The sequence below is a fragment of the Asterias amurensis genome, chromosome 8, assembly GCF_032118995.1.
Source record: "Asterias amurensis chromosome 8, ASM3211899v1".
Taxonomy (NCBI): Eukaryota; Metazoa; Echinodermata; class Asteroidea; order Forcipulatida; family Asteriidae; genus Asterias; species Asterias amurensis.
The window spans coordinates 5,766,440-5,786,225 of record NC_092655.1 but is presented as its reverse complement, the minus strand read 5'-3'; the positions used below and the strand labels follow the sequence as shown (position 1 = coordinate 5,786,225).

At 39.1% G+C, this 19,786-nt stretch overlaps 1 protein-coding gene across 7 annotated transcripts in view; it reads left to right on the top strand.

Moving 5' to 3' along the window:
• Window positions 1-19,786, top strand: part of LOC139941227 (cilia- and flagella-associated protein 46-like) — a 49,421-nt gene that overhangs the window by 21,063 nt on the left and 8,572 nt on the right. For 6 of the 7 annotated variants that reach the window (XM_071937700.1, XM_071937696.1, XM_071937697.1 and 3 more), the window contains 32 exons: window positions 219-352; window positions 897-1,109; window positions 1,442-1,676; window positions 2,151-2,300; window positions 2,667-2,777; window positions 2,931-3,106; window positions 3,472-3,603; window positions 3,806-3,977; window positions 4,477-4,650; window positions 5,130-5,200; window positions 6,056-6,131; window positions 6,326-6,433; window positions 6,818-6,980; window positions 7,755-8,104; window positions 8,735-8,971; window positions 9,436-9,501; window positions 10,006-10,154; window positions 10,409-10,507; window positions 10,863-11,010; window positions 11,318-11,416; window positions 11,994-12,155; window positions 12,451-12,653; window positions 13,364-13,454; window positions 13,931-14,019; window positions 14,489-14,624; window positions 15,003-15,149; window positions 15,562-15,632; window positions 16,327-16,405; window positions 18,026-18,112; window positions 18,411-18,560; window positions 18,956-19,045; window positions 19,551-19,640. In XM_071937700.1, the coding sequence (XP_071793801.1) occupies window positions 219-352; window positions 897-1,109; window positions 1,442-1,676; window positions 2,151-2,300; window positions 2,667-2,777; window positions 2,931-3,106; window positions 3,472-3,603; window positions 3,806-3,977; window positions 4,477-4,650; window positions 5,130-5,200; window positions 6,056-6,131; window positions 6,326-6,433; window positions 6,818-6,980; window positions 7,755-8,104; window positions 8,735-8,971; window positions 9,436-9,501; window positions 10,006-10,154; window positions 10,409-10,507; window positions 10,863-11,010; window positions 11,318-11,416; window positions 11,994-12,155; window positions 12,451-12,653; window positions 13,364-13,454; window positions 13,931-14,019; window positions 14,489-14,624; window positions 15,003-15,149; window positions 15,562-15,632; window positions 16,327-16,405; window positions 18,026-18,112; window positions 18,411-18,560; window positions 18,956-19,045; window positions 19,551-19,640 (4,458 nt within the window). The remainder of the gene's footprint in view (window positions 1-218; window positions 353-896; window positions 1,110-1,441; window positions 1,677-2,150; window positions 2,301-2,666; window positions 2,778-2,930; window positions 3,107-3,471; window positions 3,604-3,805; window positions 3,978-4,476; window positions 4,651-5,129; window positions 5,201-6,055; window positions 6,132-6,325; window positions 6,434-6,817; window positions 6,981-7,754; window positions 8,105-8,734; window positions 8,972-9,435; window positions 9,502-10,005; window positions 10,155-10,408; window positions 10,508-10,862; window positions 11,011-11,317; window positions 11,417-11,993; window positions 12,156-12,450; window positions 12,654-13,363; window positions 13,455-13,930; window positions 14,020-14,488; window positions 14,625-15,002; window positions 15,150-15,561; window positions 15,633-16,326; window positions 16,406-18,025; window positions 18,113-18,410; window positions 18,561-18,955; window positions 19,046-19,550; window positions 19,641-19,786) is intronic. The other variant, XM_071937694.1, reaches the window with a different exon arrangement.

Sequence of the window (19,786 nt, the reverse complement as noted above, 5' to 3'; positions counted from 1 at the left end):
CGAGCTATTTTCGTGCTTAAACAAATTTTTTGCTTAAGCAGCTTTTTGAAATTGGCCCCTGGTGTTTGACCAGCAGAGTGCTGGTTTGACTCCCTTGTTTAACACATTTTCCCCATGTTTTTGTGCACTATATTATTGCATCACTGTATGATCGTTCAAAAGGTCACTAACAATGTATTCCCACCCCTCTGGAATTGTTTTTATTTATATCTTTGCAGGCATTGGTGCACCTGTTGAGATCAGAGGGAGTAAGTCTGAACAATGAACCCATCCCTCCAAAAGACAAGAGCAAGCATCCTAAGGGCTACGTACCTACTAAGCCTGAAGATGATCCTGATTGGATTGTGTACAGGTGATGATCTCGTGTTAATCCTAAGCTGCTAATCTCTTTGATCCCCTCTTTAATCTGCCTTGATCCCTATAATATGAAAATAAAGCAAGTGGGTTAATATTGAGATTTTATCTGAATCCTTTATTGGAGATTCCTATAGACCCTTATCATGGTGCAACCATCTTGAATTTCTCCCATTAGTATCAATGTTACCAAACCGAGGCTGGAAGCACTAATAGTCTGGTTCCATTTTCAAAATGATTATTAGCATTCATTATTGTTATTCCATACGAGGAACTTGACCAAGATGGATGCAGCATGATAAATGTCTATAAGGTCCATGGTGGTTAACGAAACAATGGTGCGTTCGATAAGCTTCCCCGGGTCGACCCCGGTGTGTGGTGTTTTCTTTTTCCAGGACGAATGTGTGCCAATAATTACCCACGTTCGTCCTGGGAAAAAAAACCTGCCACACACCGGGGTCGACCCAGGGAAGCTAAACGAACGCACCCATAGTTTTGATCAGTTGTCAACTAAGTTTTGCAAAAACTGTATCTCTCTGTAGGGACTGGATTAAGGACCTCTCTGCTTCCATCACCAAAGGCTTCTTGAGAGCCTCTGAACTCGGAGTCCAGTTGACTGAACCATGGATTGTGTGCAGCTCCACCACGTACCTGTGGAACTACAACAACCACTTGCTGTCAGCTGGACGACATCGAGAGTTGATTGACTGCTTCGGCTCATTACTCCAGGATCTTAAACAAGTCGGCCATGCTGGGTGAGCGATTGATTCTTTAAAAATATCGTGTTTGTTTTTACCCTTTACTATCTGATGTGTATTAAGCACTGTATACTCGGTACTTGTTTTAGTTCTGTGAACAAAATCCACATGCAAATCACTTGGATGGGAATGGAACCATTGACCCATGACCTTTGCATTGCAGCAGATATGCAACGGGTATGTAATGATTGAAACCAAAAAAAATGTTAGTTTTGCACTGTACAGCTTATCACATATAAAGGGTACAAAACAAAGTAGTGTTCTCTATGTATTAAAATTTTGTTGTCAAAAGAATTGTTAAGTTAAAGCCGGGTCTTTGCTTTAAATAGGGAAACCGTTATGCTGGTCAACCTGTGCACTGCCCTTGCCTTCGGCCTAGTCCAACCATGGATACCCAAATCCACAACTCGAGAAGTTGTGCCCCCATCGTCCCCCTCCCCTAAGGGCCGTGGGGACAAGGAGTCCCCCAGGAAGGCTAAGTCAGTCGCTAGTCACACCAGCGCCAAGACCAGGAGCCTGACAGTTGACCCTGATGGCATGGAGGACATTAAGAAAGCAATGGAGGTGAGTGATGGATTTCATAATAATGGTAAAAAATATCCGTGTTAGTCTGACAGATAAAACTAGGCACAAAAAAAGAAAAAAACATCACAGATTTATTTTAAACACATGTCATGACACCGCGAAACATGCGGAAACAAGGGTGGGTTTTCTTGTTATTTTCTCCTGACTACGATGACTGATTGAGCCTAAACTTTCACAGGTTTGTTATTTTTTATATAAGTTGTGATACACGAAGTGTGGGCCTTTGGCGGTACTGTTTACCGTAAGTGTCCAATAGCTTTAAGCTCATTGAGTGTACTTATTATTTTTATTATTGTAAGCGCAGAATTCAGCGACAAGCAGAGCCATGAAATTGGACACGGTTTAGGAATAAAGTTACACACAGCACTGTGTGCTTACAGAAAATTCATGAATCAGTGTCCCTTACAATTCGTTTATACGAAAGCTAATTTGTCTCATTGACTTTATCTCCAGGTGTGTGATTATGGGATGGAGGTGACCAATGGTACCAGACCGTTGGACGTTGTACCCATTTCGGTCAGGCATCCTCTTATTATCAACTGGGCATTGGTCAAGCAGCTCATCGGCCAACAGATTCCAAAGTCTCTTGGAACAGAAGATGAGGCAAGTCACTCCAAGTTATTTGTATTTTTTTATGAACGATTGATTACTAGTTACTCTATTTGAATGCTTTTATTTTGTTTTACCATACACCAATGTAAGTAAAGCACTCTACTTCCCCCCCCCCCCACCGAGTCCTGTGAGCTAAATCTACAAACCCAAGACCGTGGCCATTCTAGAGCAGTTGTCCATTACCACTCGACTACTCAGATTGCCCAGTAGCTAGAGGCAGTTTTAATCCTACATATGAATATTTATATGTATATTTTAGCAGTGGGTACCGCAACAACAACAACCACAGAGAAAGTTTTGAGTAAGAGGTTGTTCTATGAGCGAATTTTTAAATTAAAATATGTTTCCTTGTTTCAGAACAACACAGAAGGTCAGCGACCTTTAACCCGATGTCTGGTTGCCTTGGAGATGAGGGCGCTGAATGGCAAGGGCTTGACAGACTTCAAGGAGACCCCTCCACTGGTTGAGGTAGGTGGACAGTAAAATAACAAAACCTTCACTTTCCGGACCGAGACGGACATCCAAAAGAAACATACTGTCAAGAAAAATCTACATGTCCTTTGACGTGAGGTGTTTATAATGAGGGTAGGTCTAATTCACACTTGTTCTTATCATTGCCAGATCTGCAACATGGTTGAGGAGTGCGAGTGGGGAGACAGTCTTGTGGAGTTGCAGGTGTGGACTCGGCTCTCCGAGCTCGCTCTGGCATCTAGAGATCATCAACTGGTGCTTAGAGCCACCACCAAAGCATTGGCATTCAATAATAACAACAAAGTCAGAAGCAAGAAGATGGACGAGTAAGTTTGGCTTCATGGCTCTTGTGGGTGTTTGTCAGTTAGTTTTAACGCTACATTTAAAGCGTGGACCTGAGAACCCAAAAAGGTCCACATAGGGTCTTGAAACACTATTAGGACAATGGGGGCTGTCGTCAGTGTATTTTAATGCTACGTATGAAGTGTGGACCGGATATCAGTTTTGTTGGCTGCATATTGTGCCACGTCACCTTGTAAACCATTACATGTTGATATCTAAAATGAGGTCTTACACTTCAGCCCCACATACCTTGAAAGTTGAAGGGCTTTGACCGTCACTCAGTGTTACATGAGTGCTATATAAGAATCTACTTTTTAAGTATTTCCTTTTTTTTTCTTGTATCATACAGCCATAAGATGATAGTATGGCATGAGATGCTGAGTTATTCTAGTCGTCTGCTGGGTCAGACCCTGATGTTCAACATGGAAGGGAAGAATGCAATCCGACGCTCGGCACTGGATGCTTTTGTCAATGCCGCAAGGTCAGTCATGTTCTACATTTGACAAATAATAATACCACTAAGATCACCAATTTCATAGAAGTTAGCTAAACCTAGATTCAGAACCTCTCGCTAAGGTCAGCGTGCCTTTGCCAATGTGCAAACAGTTTTCAATATGCTCCAACATACATTTGTGAACTTTTGGTCTAAAAATGTCAGCATTTTTCTCCTCTGTAATTGACAGGTATGGACGTAAAGCCAAGAATTTTGGCCTGGTCATCACAGCGGCCAGACAGTACTGGAATGCGTGCCTTCCCCTCGTCAATGAACCCATGGAGAGGCAGCTTCTCAAGGAACCTCTTACCATTATCCTGGACAGCATCACGGCCACCACAGAGAAGATTGTCAAGAAAGAGGTTAAACTTGTTTTCTCTCTAGTCCCATCTTTGTTTTTTCATTTGATTAGATTAGATTTATCTCATTTAGCTTATGACTTTCTCCTGAAAACAATCAGAGCCTACTGATCAAAACGTTGAGTCGTTTACCACCTGTTCTATTCAAAACCGACACTTCACAAAAGAGATAGTCACAGGGTGTTATTACAAACCTCTCTTAGTTACACTTCCAGTCCATGCAAAAATTCAGATCCTACTTCTAATTTTATGATACTCAAAAGTTATTTACCAACATATAGTATAAAAAATAAAATTAAAAATTGCGGGTAATTTTTAGTAATTAGTAAGGTACTGTTAGTCAATTGAAAGACCACCCGACTATTGTATTGGCCCGTGGCTTAAATTACTGGCCTCAAATGTACAATCAAACTGTAAATTTGGAGCCCTGACTACATTTAACATAATCCTGCGAAAAGAATTAAGTTGGTTTATGTTTTGGTTTCTTTTTGTGTGTGTACAGGATGGGGCTGTTGCAGTGAATGGCGGACCCCCAGGTGCCAATAAAGCAAAGGGTGAATCCCCCATCGCTAGTCCATCCACCTCCTCGATCGCTGACGTCTTATCTGACCCGGAGGATGACCTGACTCTAAGGGCTGCCTTGTATGGGGTCATGTTCCAGGCTTTTGTGGACCAGGTAAAGACTTGAAACTCTGCTATTTTGGTTTGTAATGATGATGTCCCACCTTGTGGTAGTTTTTCAATCAAGTGCCAGTCTAAAGGCCGGGTCCCACTGCAGCGATAACGAGAACGATAAGGATAACGGCGCAAAGAGAACGCTTTACATTGGTTGAATGAGCGTGTGCGTATTCTGCGTGGAGCAATTCAACCAATAGAATGCGTTTTCTTTGCGTCGTGGTCGTTATCATTTTCGTTATCGCTGCATCGCTGGCCTTCAGCCTACTTTTGGACTGTATTGTCAACTTCAAGGTGTGATCAAATCAATTTTGGGAAGTCGACTTTGAACTTGTGTTTACTCGACTGCATTAGTTCTGCAATTTTTGTTTTAAAAAGACACCAAAATCAAGATGGCTTTTCTGTGATAAAGGTCTTTCGAAGGGATCCTCAACTTCATTTTACATTGTAACGTATAAAACCTTTGACTTTTTTGTACAGGGTGAATGGGAAGAGGCATTAGCTGCAATGGACAAGGCAGTCAGTGATATGCCACGCACCAAGCATAGATTGTAAGCAAACAAATCATTCATTATTATCAATTCTAAAAACGCTTTCCTATGAGATCCCAAATTAGCGAGAAATGTTGACTTGTTATATGCCATCTTCTGAAAAACAAATAAGCTTAAATCATTTGATTGTATTTTGCTCAAACCTTTACTGGAATAACGTTTTTATGACAGAGTGAATGAGGGTTTTGATGGATCATCTCATGCGGCTTTACTGTGACCGAGCGGTCATTCTCGAGTGTTTCTGATCGAGTGCCTGTTGTTGCTAGCAGAGGCTGCTGAATGCACCACAGCACCTTGTAGACCCTTATAGGGTTCTACAAATATCGGTCTCATAATTCAACAAATTCAAAAACCTTTCTTTAAAGGCAGTGGACACTATTGGTAATTACTCAAAATAATTATTAGCATAAAACCTAACTTAGTACCAAGTAATGGGGAGAGGTTGACAGTATAAAACATTGTGAGAAATGGCTCCCTTTGAAGTGACGTAGTTTTCGAGAAAGAAGTAATTTTCCACGAATTTGATATCGAGACCTCAAGTTTAGAATTTGAGGTTTCGAAATTGAGCATGTGAAAGCACATAACTTCATGTGACCAAGGTTGTTTTTTCTTCCATTATTATCTCGCAACTTCATCGACCAATTGATTTCAAATTTTCACAGGTTTGTTATGTTGTGCAAATGTTGGGATACACCAAGTGAGAAGACTTGTCTTTGACAATTACCAATAGTGTCCAGTGTCTTTAAATGATTCTGTCTGTGCATGCATCTTTAGTACTATGCTTACTGGCATGTGTGTGCTACATGCTGTATAACATTATAATACATTATGCTATTCTTTGTTGTCTTGATATAGGTTGATATTCAAGCACCGGTTGATGGTCAAAGCAACACTTGGTAGAGATATTAACGTGGATATTGCAAAGTTCAAGGTTAGTTTGAGAAATTATTAAAGAGAATAACACAAACAATTTAAGATGAGAACAATCTACAGTCTACATTAACCTCTACATTTGAGAAAGCCCAATAAATAACTCTAAATTTGAATGAAACTGAAGTATTGAAAAGAGAGCCAAAATCTGTGTTTTCTGTCATTGACTGTATATACGTTTATGTTTTCTAATAGGATGAAAGTGAGAACTACCTGTCTGTTATGTGGCACAAGGTGGCGTTGTGCTCAAGGGACCAACGAGAGCAGCTCTCAGCCTACAAGAATGCTATCGAGGCGTTGCAGGTAAATCAACGGCTCAATTCTAGGTTAAACTTTGGCTACTTTTATAGAGCACGTACTACTGGGAACATGCCTTTTTCTCTCATGAAATGCTTGTTGTTTTCAAATGGAACTTTTTTGAGGGTCAAGAATTCTTTGTGTTTCCAGTTGGAAATACTTGAGGCCTGTCAAGGCGGAGCAATTATGGTGAAGTGACTTCCTAAAGGGCAAAAGTGTCATGACCGGGATTCGAGCCCAAACCCTGCTGCTTACAATACCAAAGCTTAGATCTGCTGAACTAGGCCGCTTTGCCACAACATGCCACAAAGGTTTATTTTCTAGTCTTAGGTTGTCCCATAGTATTTCCTTAATAAGTACCAAATTATAATTAATATTCCTAATCTACAGTCAAGTGCAAGTGATTGGCAGAAGGTTGAATATCTGATGGAGTTCTCGGAGTGGTTGTACGTCAATGAGTTCCCAACCTTGGATTGTGTGGATCAGTTAGAATGGGCTGCTGATATCTTACTCAATATGAAGATTGAGACACGGTCAAAGGTCACCGAACAAGGTATATAGCCATCTCTTTATATGCTGATTTTTTGTGTTTATAATAATTCAGTATAATAATAGCTTGTTAATAGCCTATAAAAGGCATGATATTCTTCCTACTTGAAGGGAAGGTACATGTTTGGTAATTAATCAAAATAAATATTAACTTAAAAACTGACTTGTTAACTACTATGAAGAGCTGTTGATAGTATAAAACATTGTGGGAAACGGTTCCCTCTGAAGTAGCAAAGATTTGAGAAAGTGGTAACTTCTCACTAAAATAATAAAAGACTTCTAGCTAGAAGTCTTTTATTCCTATCAGAAAGCACACAAATTCGTCCAACAAGGGTGTTTTTTCTCTCATAATTTTCTCGCAACTTCGATGAACAAGTTAGCTCAAACTTTCACAGGCTTGTTATTTTATGCTCATGTTGGGATACACCAAGTGAGAAGACTGGTCTTTGTTAATACCCAAATGTGTACCTTCCCTTTAAGTCTTATCTTGGTTTTTTTACTCTTTAGAAGACAAAAAGCAATATTGATGCTGAAAAGTCTGTTTAAGTATTAACATATAGATCAGCCCTTCTACTCGATAACATGTTTCTACCCTTGGGTGTGATCCCTTATTTAGTTTTTAATGGATGTATGGCTTCTGACTGGCACCCCCAAACAAAATAGAGAGGCTAAATGCTCAGTTGGTAGAGCGCCGGCATGTTAATCCGGCGGTCATTGGTTCAAATCCTGCTTTAGTCAAGCCTTGTTCAGCTTTAAATCATTTTTATCCTGTCTAAAGCAGCAGGAAAATCTAAGAAGAAGAAGGGGAAGAAATCCGCCGAGCCTGTCTCGCAGTCTCCAGCTCTTCACTCCCCCACCCCCACAGAGACAAAGACTATGACAGAAGGGGCGACAGACAGTGAGGGGGAAGACTCCATGGCGGCCAGGTTCATCCCTGTCAAGAAGCAGTCGGTCATTGGGCTGTCGGCCTCCAACCTCAACCTCTCTGCCTCAGAGTTGACGAGCATCAAGCAGTTGGAACACCTGGTGCGAATCCACATCATGCTGGCCAAGACGGCCGGGCGGGATTCTCCGATGCACACTAGCTACTGCATGCTGGCATGGGGATTCCTGATCCGAATCTGGCAGGTAGGTGTTCAAATCATTGCATATGACATTTCGGGATATTCTTTAAATCTTCTGTATAATCAAAGCCATCGCCAAAGCAAGTCCACATTGTGTAGACACCTGTAGTTTTGTATTTTTACTAGGTTATGCAAAGAGTTTCTAAATATGACCTGAAATTAAAACGTCTGGGAGGTTCTGGGTTCTTAGTGTGAGAGATTACCTAACATTACAAGGCTGACGGATACACTTAACTGATTTGGGCTGACAACACATTTCAGCTGTCACCAGGGACAGGCACCTACTCCTGAGACAGTGTTACCCCCTTTACAGTAAGGATAGGCAGCTGGGTATTATCCACTAGGAGCCTGATCATCAGAATGCAATACCTTCTCGACTTTTTACAAAGCAAACATTGCTCAAGGGGAATAATATTGCTCAAGTTTCATGGCCGGTATTCAAACCCAAACTCTGCTGCTGACAACACAAGAGCTTGGGTCCGTTAAACTACAATGTAGGCAGCTCGGCCTCGACATGCCATGACTTGCACAATTATTTATTTTGGGGCAAAAGGACAATTACAAAGGAGAGGCCACAGATTTTGAAAACAGACTTTGAAGCCTCAGTGTTTTTTTTTTATTTGTGCTCTATTAGGTGTCCCTGAGTTCAGCCGGTCAAGTGGCCAAAGAAATGGCTAAGGTGTCAATCTCCAACGAGCAGCTGGGCAGCCAGAAGAGCTCGGCCAAGGCTAATAAGGGTAAGAAGGATGCAGGAGGCAAAGGAGGAAGCAAGGAGATGGAGACACCGAGAGATAAACCAAAGAGGAAGGGACCGCTAGATGCAGTGCCTCTACATCCAGAAGATTGGGCCATGTATGATGTACCGGATGAGGTAGGCTGCCATAATTGGCATTTATTTAGATTGATGTATTTTGTACAGCCTTGCAGTCACTTTCAGTACAGTTAATTTTGTCATGCAGGGACTTTTTGAACCCTTTACAAACAACTTGTACCCAAATGCCCATACATGTAACTGCCAAATACGGCTGCTAGGCTTGACCTTTTACTTCCATTCACACAAAGAAATAAAGATAAAGGTCATGTCCGCATATTAAATTCGTCCAATTCTAACGTAGCACCTCAACATCTAAAATGAAAATTGAAAATTAGCCACTGTATTCAGTTGAACTTTTCACAGGTGACTTTTATTGTATCTTTCCTGATAATGTTGCCTTATTTTCAGAATTAACTTGACAAAAACCAATCTGATATGTCACCTGAAGTGTTTAATAAAACTCTTTTTAGAGTTTTCTATGTTCATTGTTTGATATCGTGGGTATTTTGTTCTCTTGTCAGATGCGAGAAGCGTTCAAGGAAGATCACACAGGGGAAGGAATTAATAGGGACAGTATTGCCAAACCGGTAAGTACGTCATTCTGTTTGTCTGTCTCTCTGTCTTAATGATCTTGTCAAGGGAACTTGGCAAACTCCCACGAGAAGTTTACACACACCAAGCTGGCAATATCCAATCTCTTTCATACAAACATTGGCTTATTGTCTATGATTATGAGTTGCACACATCAAGACATTTTGATTTAGGAAGTACACTGTAGATGGCAATACTTATTCTAGTCATTGTGAACTCAACAATTAGCTTGGTAGAATCTGAACACACAACCTTGTGATGGCAAGTCTAAACACTGGACCAAAATTTCAGCAGAGGTCAAATAACGGCAACCTTATCCTAATTACGTAGGAATTCTCAAGTGCGTACATTTTTACAATAACATACTGTAGCATTACAATACACAAATCATCAATGTTTAATGGTTAACAGCTACAATAGTTTGCTTTTTGGATGAATAATATATGGTTTGGCGTAATTTTTGTGAACCTACCATTATTTTTTGATTGTTCTCTGTGCAGACTCTAACCTTGTACTACTTGGACAGTCTGGTGACAGAACTACGAAGCATCGGTTACAGCCACCTCACCTTCCCGGCTCTGGTCCTGGGTGAGGTCATTGCAAGAGACATCGTGGAGTCCAACGTAGCAGGGAACACATATCGACTATTGTAAGTGTCAACCTCACTATAAAAAAAGTAATTTTAATAATAACAATAAATAATGGTCTAGTTGGTAAGACACATGCTCTGGAATTACCAAGGTCGTGGATTTGAATCCTATCCGAGGATTATGCCTGGGTTTTTTTTTTAATCAGAACTTAGGAAAGTACTGGGTACACCGTGCTTACGCACATCGAGTGTATGATTGAAGTCAAATACTGTTCTTCCTGATTTTTTAAAAAAACTTGTTTGCTCTACCTCAGATCTGCTGAGATTTGTCTTGAGTTGAATCTAACATCTGGAGTCAAGTTCCACGAGGCGTCAGCTGGTGCTCTGGGAGTCAATGAAGAGGACCAGGCTAAGTAAGTCCATACACTCATCTTCTTTAGAATTCATCCTCAACCCTAAGATGTGGATAATAATAGTGTACATAACAATATTAGTAATATAAGACTAAAGGCTATGCATGATGGAAAATACTAAGTATGGTTTTCGGTAACACTGTGTAAAAAATCTCTTGTGAAGTAGTGGTGGCTCCAGAGAGAAGAGCCGGTTGGTACTGCTGGACGTTTAGGTCAGTGTGCTTTTCTTAAGAAAATACTTCTTCCTCAAAAACTTTAGAGGGAGCCGTTTCTCACAATGTTTGATGCAATGTGCCTTTAAACAAATAAAGTACTAACGACCAAGAAGTGACTGCATGACATTTTTGGTTTCTAGATGTCGTGAGGATACCTCTCGCTACCAGGAGAGGCAGAACCAGGTACGGCGTGAGGCAGGACGGGCAAAGGAGTTACGTCGACTCATGACAGCTGAGAACAAGGTCAAGAAGAAGCAGTCAAGAAACATCATTCCTGCTGATCAAAAGGTATCGGTAGTGACCAAAATCGATATTTTGTTTTTTTGTTCATTTTGTTTCATTTGTTATATTTTATGTTTTCTGCTTTCTTTAAAATACTTGAATTAAATTCCTTTAGGAGTTAATTCTTCTGTATTTCCAGAGGCAAATTTATGTGTTCTTAAATTCCTACTCACTAATGACAACAACATTAAGGTGTTTTTGTGCATGGACAACTCTTAAAGATGATAAGCAGTAATTCCCAAAAGCAAAAGTTTGACAGATTTGAATGCAATGTGCCCCTTTAACTCATGGATGTATTTGTTGATTGTTGCAGACTGATATCATTGAGTCAGTGATGGGACTCAGCCAACCGCTAAGCGGCATGACATTCAGACAAGCCTGGACACAGCAAGCAGAAATCCTAATCAAACAGGTATTAAACAGAATGTCATAAGCCGTTTTCATTCTGGATCCCCAGGGAATACATCCCTTGGCTGGGAGGCCCAAATTCAGCGAAACATTTATTTATGTACCCACAATAAAAGAATCATTAGGACAAAATGTTAAGTACAACAATACATGCAAAGAGTAGACATGGCTAATGATAATGACACTGAATAAATATAACAGTAAAATAAGAAGTGAGTAAGGAAACTGGAGAACAACCCTAGACAAAATATAAAAACAAAGCATGAAAAAAAAAATGAAAAAAAAACGACAGGGGAGAATGGTAAATTTGTCTGTAATGAGCTATCATCAGAAAAATCTTGAATGCGCCATACTGGTGGGCAATTTCACCGTGCGTTTTTATATATAACTCTATGCTGTGCATTATGAAGTGAAGTACACAATGTATGCATTTTAGGCGACGCTGCGTTAATACTAGTAAACCTAACTGCCCACCAACATGGTGAGCATGGCATCAGTCACCACAAGTGACGCGCGTGCAAGGGGTCAATACAGATAACGCCCAAGAAATAACTCTTAGTCCTGCTGTCCATTGTCCTTAGGGATATAACCAAGCGGCCAGGGAGCTGTTGAATGAGGCTCACCTCTCTACCAAGGCATTCGACGACAAGTTCACCGAGGCATCCATCTTGAAGAACCTCGCTAAGCTCTCCCTACAGGAAGCCAACTGTGGACAGGCCATCAATCTACTCAAGGAAGCTCAGGTAAGATAATGTCAGCAGACTTTGAGATGAAGACTTTGATTCATACTCAAAACTCTCGTCGCCATTTTCGGAGTCAACAGTAACATATATTTTTACTAATTCTTACTGAATTTTCCTTACTAGGGGTTTCAGCCACTTGCCAAAACCAGCTTTGTTTTCATGGAGATTTTTATTTTGTTTTCTTATTATTACTTGTACTTGAACGTAGTTTTCAATTTGCTCCTCAGTAATTGAACATCCAAGTTTTCTGTTTTCAAACTGCTCCTTTTCCCTCCCCTATACTCATTCATCCCAGAGGTTTGATGGAGATGAATTGTTCTGGCTGGATACGACCCTTCTGCTCGTCGAAGCAACCCTGGGCGACCCGGAAGACTGGAAAAGAAACAACAAAGCTCGTGCAGTTATCCTGAAAGCTCTATCTCTCTTTTCCACATTCGTGGATAAGAGACCCAACAAGAAGGGTCTACTGACGTACATCAAATCCACTCTTGAAGCCAAGTAAGAACCAGAAAATATACACACCTAGGTCGAAATTCCAGTTGAACCTAGTTAAACTGGGTTTAACTGGAACTAGTTGAAACCAGTTGATAAACTAGTTAAACACAGTAAAACCAGTTGGTTTAATATGGAAAATGGACAGAAACCAACTGGTTTATAATTTCAACCTAGTTAAACACAGTCAAACCTAGTCCAAACCAGTTGGTTAATATGGAAAACAGACGAGTTTGGTCACTTTCCAGTTGACCCCAGTTAACAAGGTTCAACTGGAATTTTGACCTGGGCAATCATGTAGACTGGTTTGAGTTACCCATTTAACCTGATCATATTAAACTTCGCCCTACTGCTGTCTTCCCTCAAGACTCACGTAATGAGGACTGCATCAACATTCCCCTCTATTGATAATAATACTGGCTTCTTATTTAGCACTGCAATATTTTACCCGTCAATACTGTAGCCCCCTCCAACATTCAGTTTCCCTGCAAGTTATTGTGGAGCAACGCTTTTGAATTATGAGACCTTTTTCTGATACATAGCTCCATGTAATAGATTTAAGACATTTTAAATGGATTTGCCCCTTTGCAAATTAAAAATGGCCCTGCCCTTTCAAAAATGGAATTCCACGCCTGCTAAAACAAGTGTACTTTATTTACAAGAACCACCAAGTAGTATTATTATTGTTATACTATAACTGATTATTCTCTCTGCAGGTTTGCAACAATTCAAATCAGTCAAGTTCTTGAGGAGAGTAGTGACACAATGAAACCAAAAGCACACAGAGAGCTTCAAGATGCATGTCAGGTAAAATAAATGCATCCGTTCTATCATAGCCCAAACTTGGGATCACCTCAATCAATCAATCAATCAGTTTATTTCCACAGTTTCAAAATCACAATCAGTATCAAATCATAGGCAATGTAAGTTGGAAATAAAAAAAATAAATAGTTGTTTGATTAGATTAATTAAATGAATAATAAGCATTGACATTCGTGAAACTGTGGGGGACCCATACAGAAGCAAGGCTTGTAAGGGTAGGGTTCCCTCAACAAGCTTGTTCATTGAGCCGATAATTATTTAAATTGATGTGGTGTGGAAGAAGACACCCCTCCAATTTATAAGATTTGCCATGAACTTCAGTGTGTTCAACTTCATAAGTATAAGTATAAGTTGGCCCAATTGCATAGTAACTGCTTTAGCACACAAATGTAATAAACACACAAATATCTTTTCTCCATATAAAACTAGGTTTAAAAATCTCTAATGATTTTCTTTTACAGCGATTGAAGAAAAGTGCTGATGATTTGATTGGTGCTAACTACACACGGGAAGCGGTTCAGATTATGCAACAACAAGCCAGTGTACTCAGGTAAATTATTTTTTTTAATTCTTAGATTACAACCATGTTTGCAAAAATAACCTTATCGATTTCAATAATCATTCAATCAGTCACTCAATTAATAAATTGGTCAACCAACCAGTTGCCAATCGATAATATCTATCAAGTGATTGATTGATATTGGTACCCGCTGCCAAAACATAGGATTCGAACTGCCTCTAGCTACCGGGCAACCTCGGTAGTCTAGTTGGTAAGACACTGCTCTAGAATTGCAAGGGTCGTGGGTTCGAATCCCACCCGAGTAACATGCCTGTGATATTTTTTCACAGGACTCGGGGAAAGTACTGAGTATACAGTGCTAACACACATCGGTGTATGGGTAAAAACCAAAATTAATATTCTTTATCCCCGATGCAAATTTAACATCTATTATGATTGATATTGATTGTATTAATCAATCAATCAATCAGTGAAAGTATCCCGTTAATTGTCTTCACAGGTTGTTTGCATGCGACAGTGATGAGAAAGACGTTCAGCATGATTTCCTTCTTCAAGCTCAAACCATCATGCTAAGAGCTGTTGGCATGATGGATCACCTTCTGCATGATGTGTGCTCACTGTCTGCCGTTCAGGAGGTTAGTACAACTGAACAGAGCTTTGAGACACCCATCGAGTCTGATAAAGGGCTATATGAGAGTGTGCTTTTACTGGGGGTTTTTCACTTTTGTTTTTTTTATGTTTCTTGATTTCCTAAATGCCTCTAAGATCTGTGTTAAATTTCATTCTTCATACTGATCACTTTCAAACAAAACTGCTTGTATTCATTGTTTTTTTCGTTAACGCTCTGTTTTTTTAAAATCAGGCCGCATCAAGCATTTTTTTAAATACACATTGAGAATAATAATGATAATAAAAATTTAAAAACTATGTGGTGTTGCATTTGTGACTGCATTTAGTGGTTTATGGATAATTCTGTTGCTAACAGTGTTTGATTGGTTTAATTCTTTATCTAGTTGCGGAGCATAAGTCTTCCACTGCAGAGAGAATCTTGTAATGTGAAGATCGCTTTTGCCGAGTTATTGATTGATATGTTTGTCATCTACGCTGAAGAGCATCGGAAGCGTCAGATCACTGAAGCAAGAAAAGGATCTGTTGAAAAGGTAACCATGAGCTTGCGTTTTCCGCCTTCTGTTTTAATTTGATGAAGTAATTTTTTACGACTGCACACCAGGAAGATGTAAACTGTGAATAAATAAAGTGAAACTGACTGGGTACATTTTAAATAATTGGGGATTCAAAGAAGAAAAATTTACTAGAGCGAATCGATCCTGCGACCTCCAGATTAACAAGCCGGCGCTCAACCAATCGGGCTATCTAGCCCTAATGTCGGCGGTCTAGAGCGCCTAATATAGAGTTTTAATGTAAAGCCATTCAACATATTGCTGCCATATAGCCAGGTTTACACCTAAGTTTTTTTATACAACCTGGGAGGCAGCAGGAGAAGTATAAACCTTAAGGGTGTTAAACTTTATATTTGAAATAAAAAGTCATCATTTTTGTTTGACCCGACAGTTGGTAGAGAACTTCATATCAGCTAAACCCGTCTTGACTGATACTGAGAAGCAATGGAGAATGATGGCCAGGTTAGTTTTGTAATGAGAGGGGCAATGTTTTATTGAGTTATTTACCCGTTGAACCAATGCCACATGCTCTTATGTCTGCCAAGCTCGTCGCCATTTTCGGAGTCAACAGTAACATTTATTTCTTTTAACTCTTACTGAATTTTCCTTATTCGGGTTTCGCTCATTTGCCAAAACCACCTTTGTTTTCATGGAGATTTTTATTTTGTTTTCTTATTATGTCTATACTTCCAACTGAATGATTCTCTATGCTAAACGAATGAAATTGTGATGGTTTGATCTCAGAAACGAAATCAATTTGTATGCCCTAACTAAAGGGCATGACATCATGAGCCCTAACATCAGCTCACAATATTGCGTCACATTTACCAGATAACTTTCCGTATGACGCCACCACTTATTCAATCATTTTTACAAAAAGGGATAGAGGTAAATGAGAGACTTTTTTATTTCATATCGAATGAAAAAGTGGTGGCGCCATGCGGAAACTTTTCCCATTTACCTGTACTAAAAATAATTTCAAGTTCGCGAAAGCTTACAAATTTTTTAACCTGTGTAGCGCCCTCTCGTATTTATGTTAGGCAAGCTCACCACTATCATTCATTTTTATCGGTGGACTTGTATAGCGCCCTATATACGCAGGACAACCTCAGTCTATTAGTAATTGTACGGTATCTCTCTAATTTCTTTGTTTCAGTACATTTGCCACTGGTGCCCTGTCACTTCTTCAGAGTGCACACAGTTTAGCTGGTTCCATAACCCACCTCAAGGCAAAGGTAATTAAAACATTCAACTATCTCAATTTACAATAAAACCCTAAGAATAATGCTTGCTAATAGTTGTTAAAATTATTTAATGTTATTTATTTATGTGTATGTTTTTTTTTTGTGGGGGGCCAACCCTTTTAAAATAAGAGAATGATAATTACTGATCCATTGTAAAATCATGTCTGTGTAAATTACCTAGACTAAAAAAATTCAACCTACACCATGAAATTGAAGTGATCAGAAGGGAAACTGGCTAGGTAAATTTGAATTAGTTTTCGGGTGAATAAAGAACACCAGCGCATTAATCCACCCCAAGCTAGTAAACATTTCTTTGTTCAACTTAAAAATACAAATATTCTATAGGAGGTTCACCTTGAATTTCCTACTGAAATACTTCAACAAAATTTCACATAAAATGAGCAACTTACGGTTAGGGGCTTCTTGTTTCTCTTAAAACTGCAACAGTATTTGATTGCTTTCACAATTTCGGCCAAAGATTAAATTTATTTAATGCAGTGTTGTTAAGTAGAGGCTCAAAAATCTCCTCCCCAACAAAGTCCTGTATATTTCTGAGCTGCCAACTCTCCTCAATTATGCAGAAAGTTACATTAAAATGAATCTATTTTTCCTTGTTCTGACTGCAATTTTAAATATCTCCCTGGTTGTTGCACAAAATCTCCCAAATTGCAAGATGCAAATGTTTGGCAGCTCTGATGTGCACCCAACCTTCCTGCCTGCAGATTCTGCATGTGACTGAGACCACACCTTAACTTGGGCCTGCCAAAACATTCAAAGATTCTCTATAACCTTTGCACTCACTACCAGAACAATAGTCATGCATTGGAACACACATCACCCTCCCCAGGTCACCTCATGACACTCCCCAGGTCACCTTGCATATTCATATAAGGGCATGCTCCCCTCATGCATATTCGCATGTAGCTTGCTCACACCATGCATATTCTTGTAAGGGCTTGCTCACCTCATGCATATTCATATAAGGGCTTGCTCACACCATGCATTTCCACACAACTGAACTAGCCTGGCTGCTGTGTGCATAAACTATATGAATATTCAGTGGGTATAGAACTACTGGCCAATCAGAGCATGCATCTCCTAAGCAAGCTCAAAGTACACTGGAGTCTAGAAGAAAAAGGTGTATCCATAACAGGGAAAACAACTTTATCTTGTAAATACACAGTTTAATGATTTTAAAGTTTTTGTGTTGTATTTTGTAAGTTTTAGTATTTTTTTATAATGAATCCAACCGTATGTGGTTGCAAATAAATGAACCGTACCTTACCTTATGGTGTAAATCCTTGTGTACATGTACATGTGTAATTTTGTTTGTTTAGTTAATAATTCTATGTTCATTTACCTTCTTACATATAGTGATGTTATTTACATTTTTGTAACTTTTCTTCTCAATCATCTTAGATCTGATTATTTTTGTTTGTAATGCTCAATTGCCAGTGTCTGATTCATGGCTTTCTTACTGCTCTGTATTTTACTATTGTACTTTGTACTGATTTTTATGAGATAGTAGTTGTAATACTCAGACAAAGAAAAAATAGTATACATTATTATTATAATAATTGTTATTATTATATCTATTTTTTTGAATGGCAGAGTTTGTATAACATGGGTAGATGTCTGCGCATGTTGGCAAACAGTCAAAGTGCATCAGCCCCAACACAATGGGATATCCAGTATATGGTAAGCAAATCTTAAAGCTCATTAAACAGGACTGGTAGAGCAGACAAAATAGTCGCAGACAGTGTTCAAATTTTGTGTGATCAACAAACCTATGTAAAAAAATTCTTAATCCGTGAGACAGGAGAAAATGGGAAAAAAAAATATGCACATTGTTCAGCATGTAAACATTTTCCTTACGTCATGATTCCAAAGAAAAATTGTGTATTTTTATTCTCGGAAGCCTACTTGTTATAAACATGGTCATGGTAGTAAGCATTCTACAAAGTTGCTAGCATTAATATTTTATTGTTGTATTCAGAATCTGACGGCAGGGTCAGGGGTCAGCGGCACGCATCCTGTCAAACCAGCTGACGAGGGCACCGCAGATGACGAGATGAACGAAGGGAAAGATCTCGATTTATCCTCGTCTCAGCAAATCAAATATTCTACGGCAGCCGCTAAAATTAAGGTTTGTTAAAATTCTGCCACAAAAATGTTGACCGGGTCAAACAATTAACAATAACCTTCAAATCAGTGGACTCAATTTCATTATAAGCTGCCTACCTCAAAAAAAAGTAGCTAAGCACAAAACTATTCTGCTTACTAGAATAAGGTTACCAGCCAAAATACCATTGACAAAGTTTTATTTGTTGAGCTGGACTCCTCTAACATTTTACAGAAGTGCTCAACAGCTAATTCCCAGCCGTGACACTTGTGTTCTTAAGCAAGACACTTTAATTAATTAATTATATTTTGTCAAAAACATCCTGTCATGACATTTGGTCTTAAAATCCATACATTTTTCAAAACTATGTAAATATTTTGTATGCTGGCTGTTTGATTGTATTTTGTATATTTGTTTAGGCCAAGCAAAGTTCATCCGAGTTATATTTGTGCCAAGCCACCGAGGTCTTAGCTCAGTGTGTACAGTTAGCCTTGCAGAAAGGTGACAGGGTAAGACAATTATTACTTATTTTATAATTTGTGTAATGAGATATCACAGGATTGACACTTTAGGGTTAGGGCCACACTTAACTGATTTGGGCTATGTACCAACTGTCACCAGGGGTACTTACTACCACCTACTCCTGTGCTCTTGATGTGTTGGCCTTTGCAAGTTTTAATACAAGTTAAACAATTCCCTCATAGAAGTGTCCCTTACCAGAAGAAAATTGCTGTGCCACTTCAAAAACAAAAATCAATAAAACAGTATGTAGCTGTTTTCAAACAATGATGTTTCAAAAATGCTAATAATACATTGCATACAAATAATTACACATTGTTTGTAGTTTAAGGTGATTAATTTTCTTCACAAGTTATGGCTAGTCGTTTTTGCTTTTCTGAAGTTGTCTCGATTAGTGAACTGTATTTCCGTTTCTGGTGGCAATTCCCCAGAGGTTTTATTGAAAGAAGAATTTAAAATGAAAACATAAATTTGTATTTTTTTTCTCCGTTGCAGAGTCTAGTGGCTGCAGGCTGTTTAGAGTTAGTGGAGAGCTGTGGCCAGTTTGACAATGCGATGACATCACACTATCTAGCGCTCTATCAGGTTAGTTCATTGGTCAACAATTTCATCTCCTAACCTGCAGGGCCAACCAAATGACTTGTTAATAATACTAATAATAATTACAATAATTAATAATTACAATAATGTAAGGTGGGGCTAAGCTCAACTGAAATTAAAAAGTTATAAAT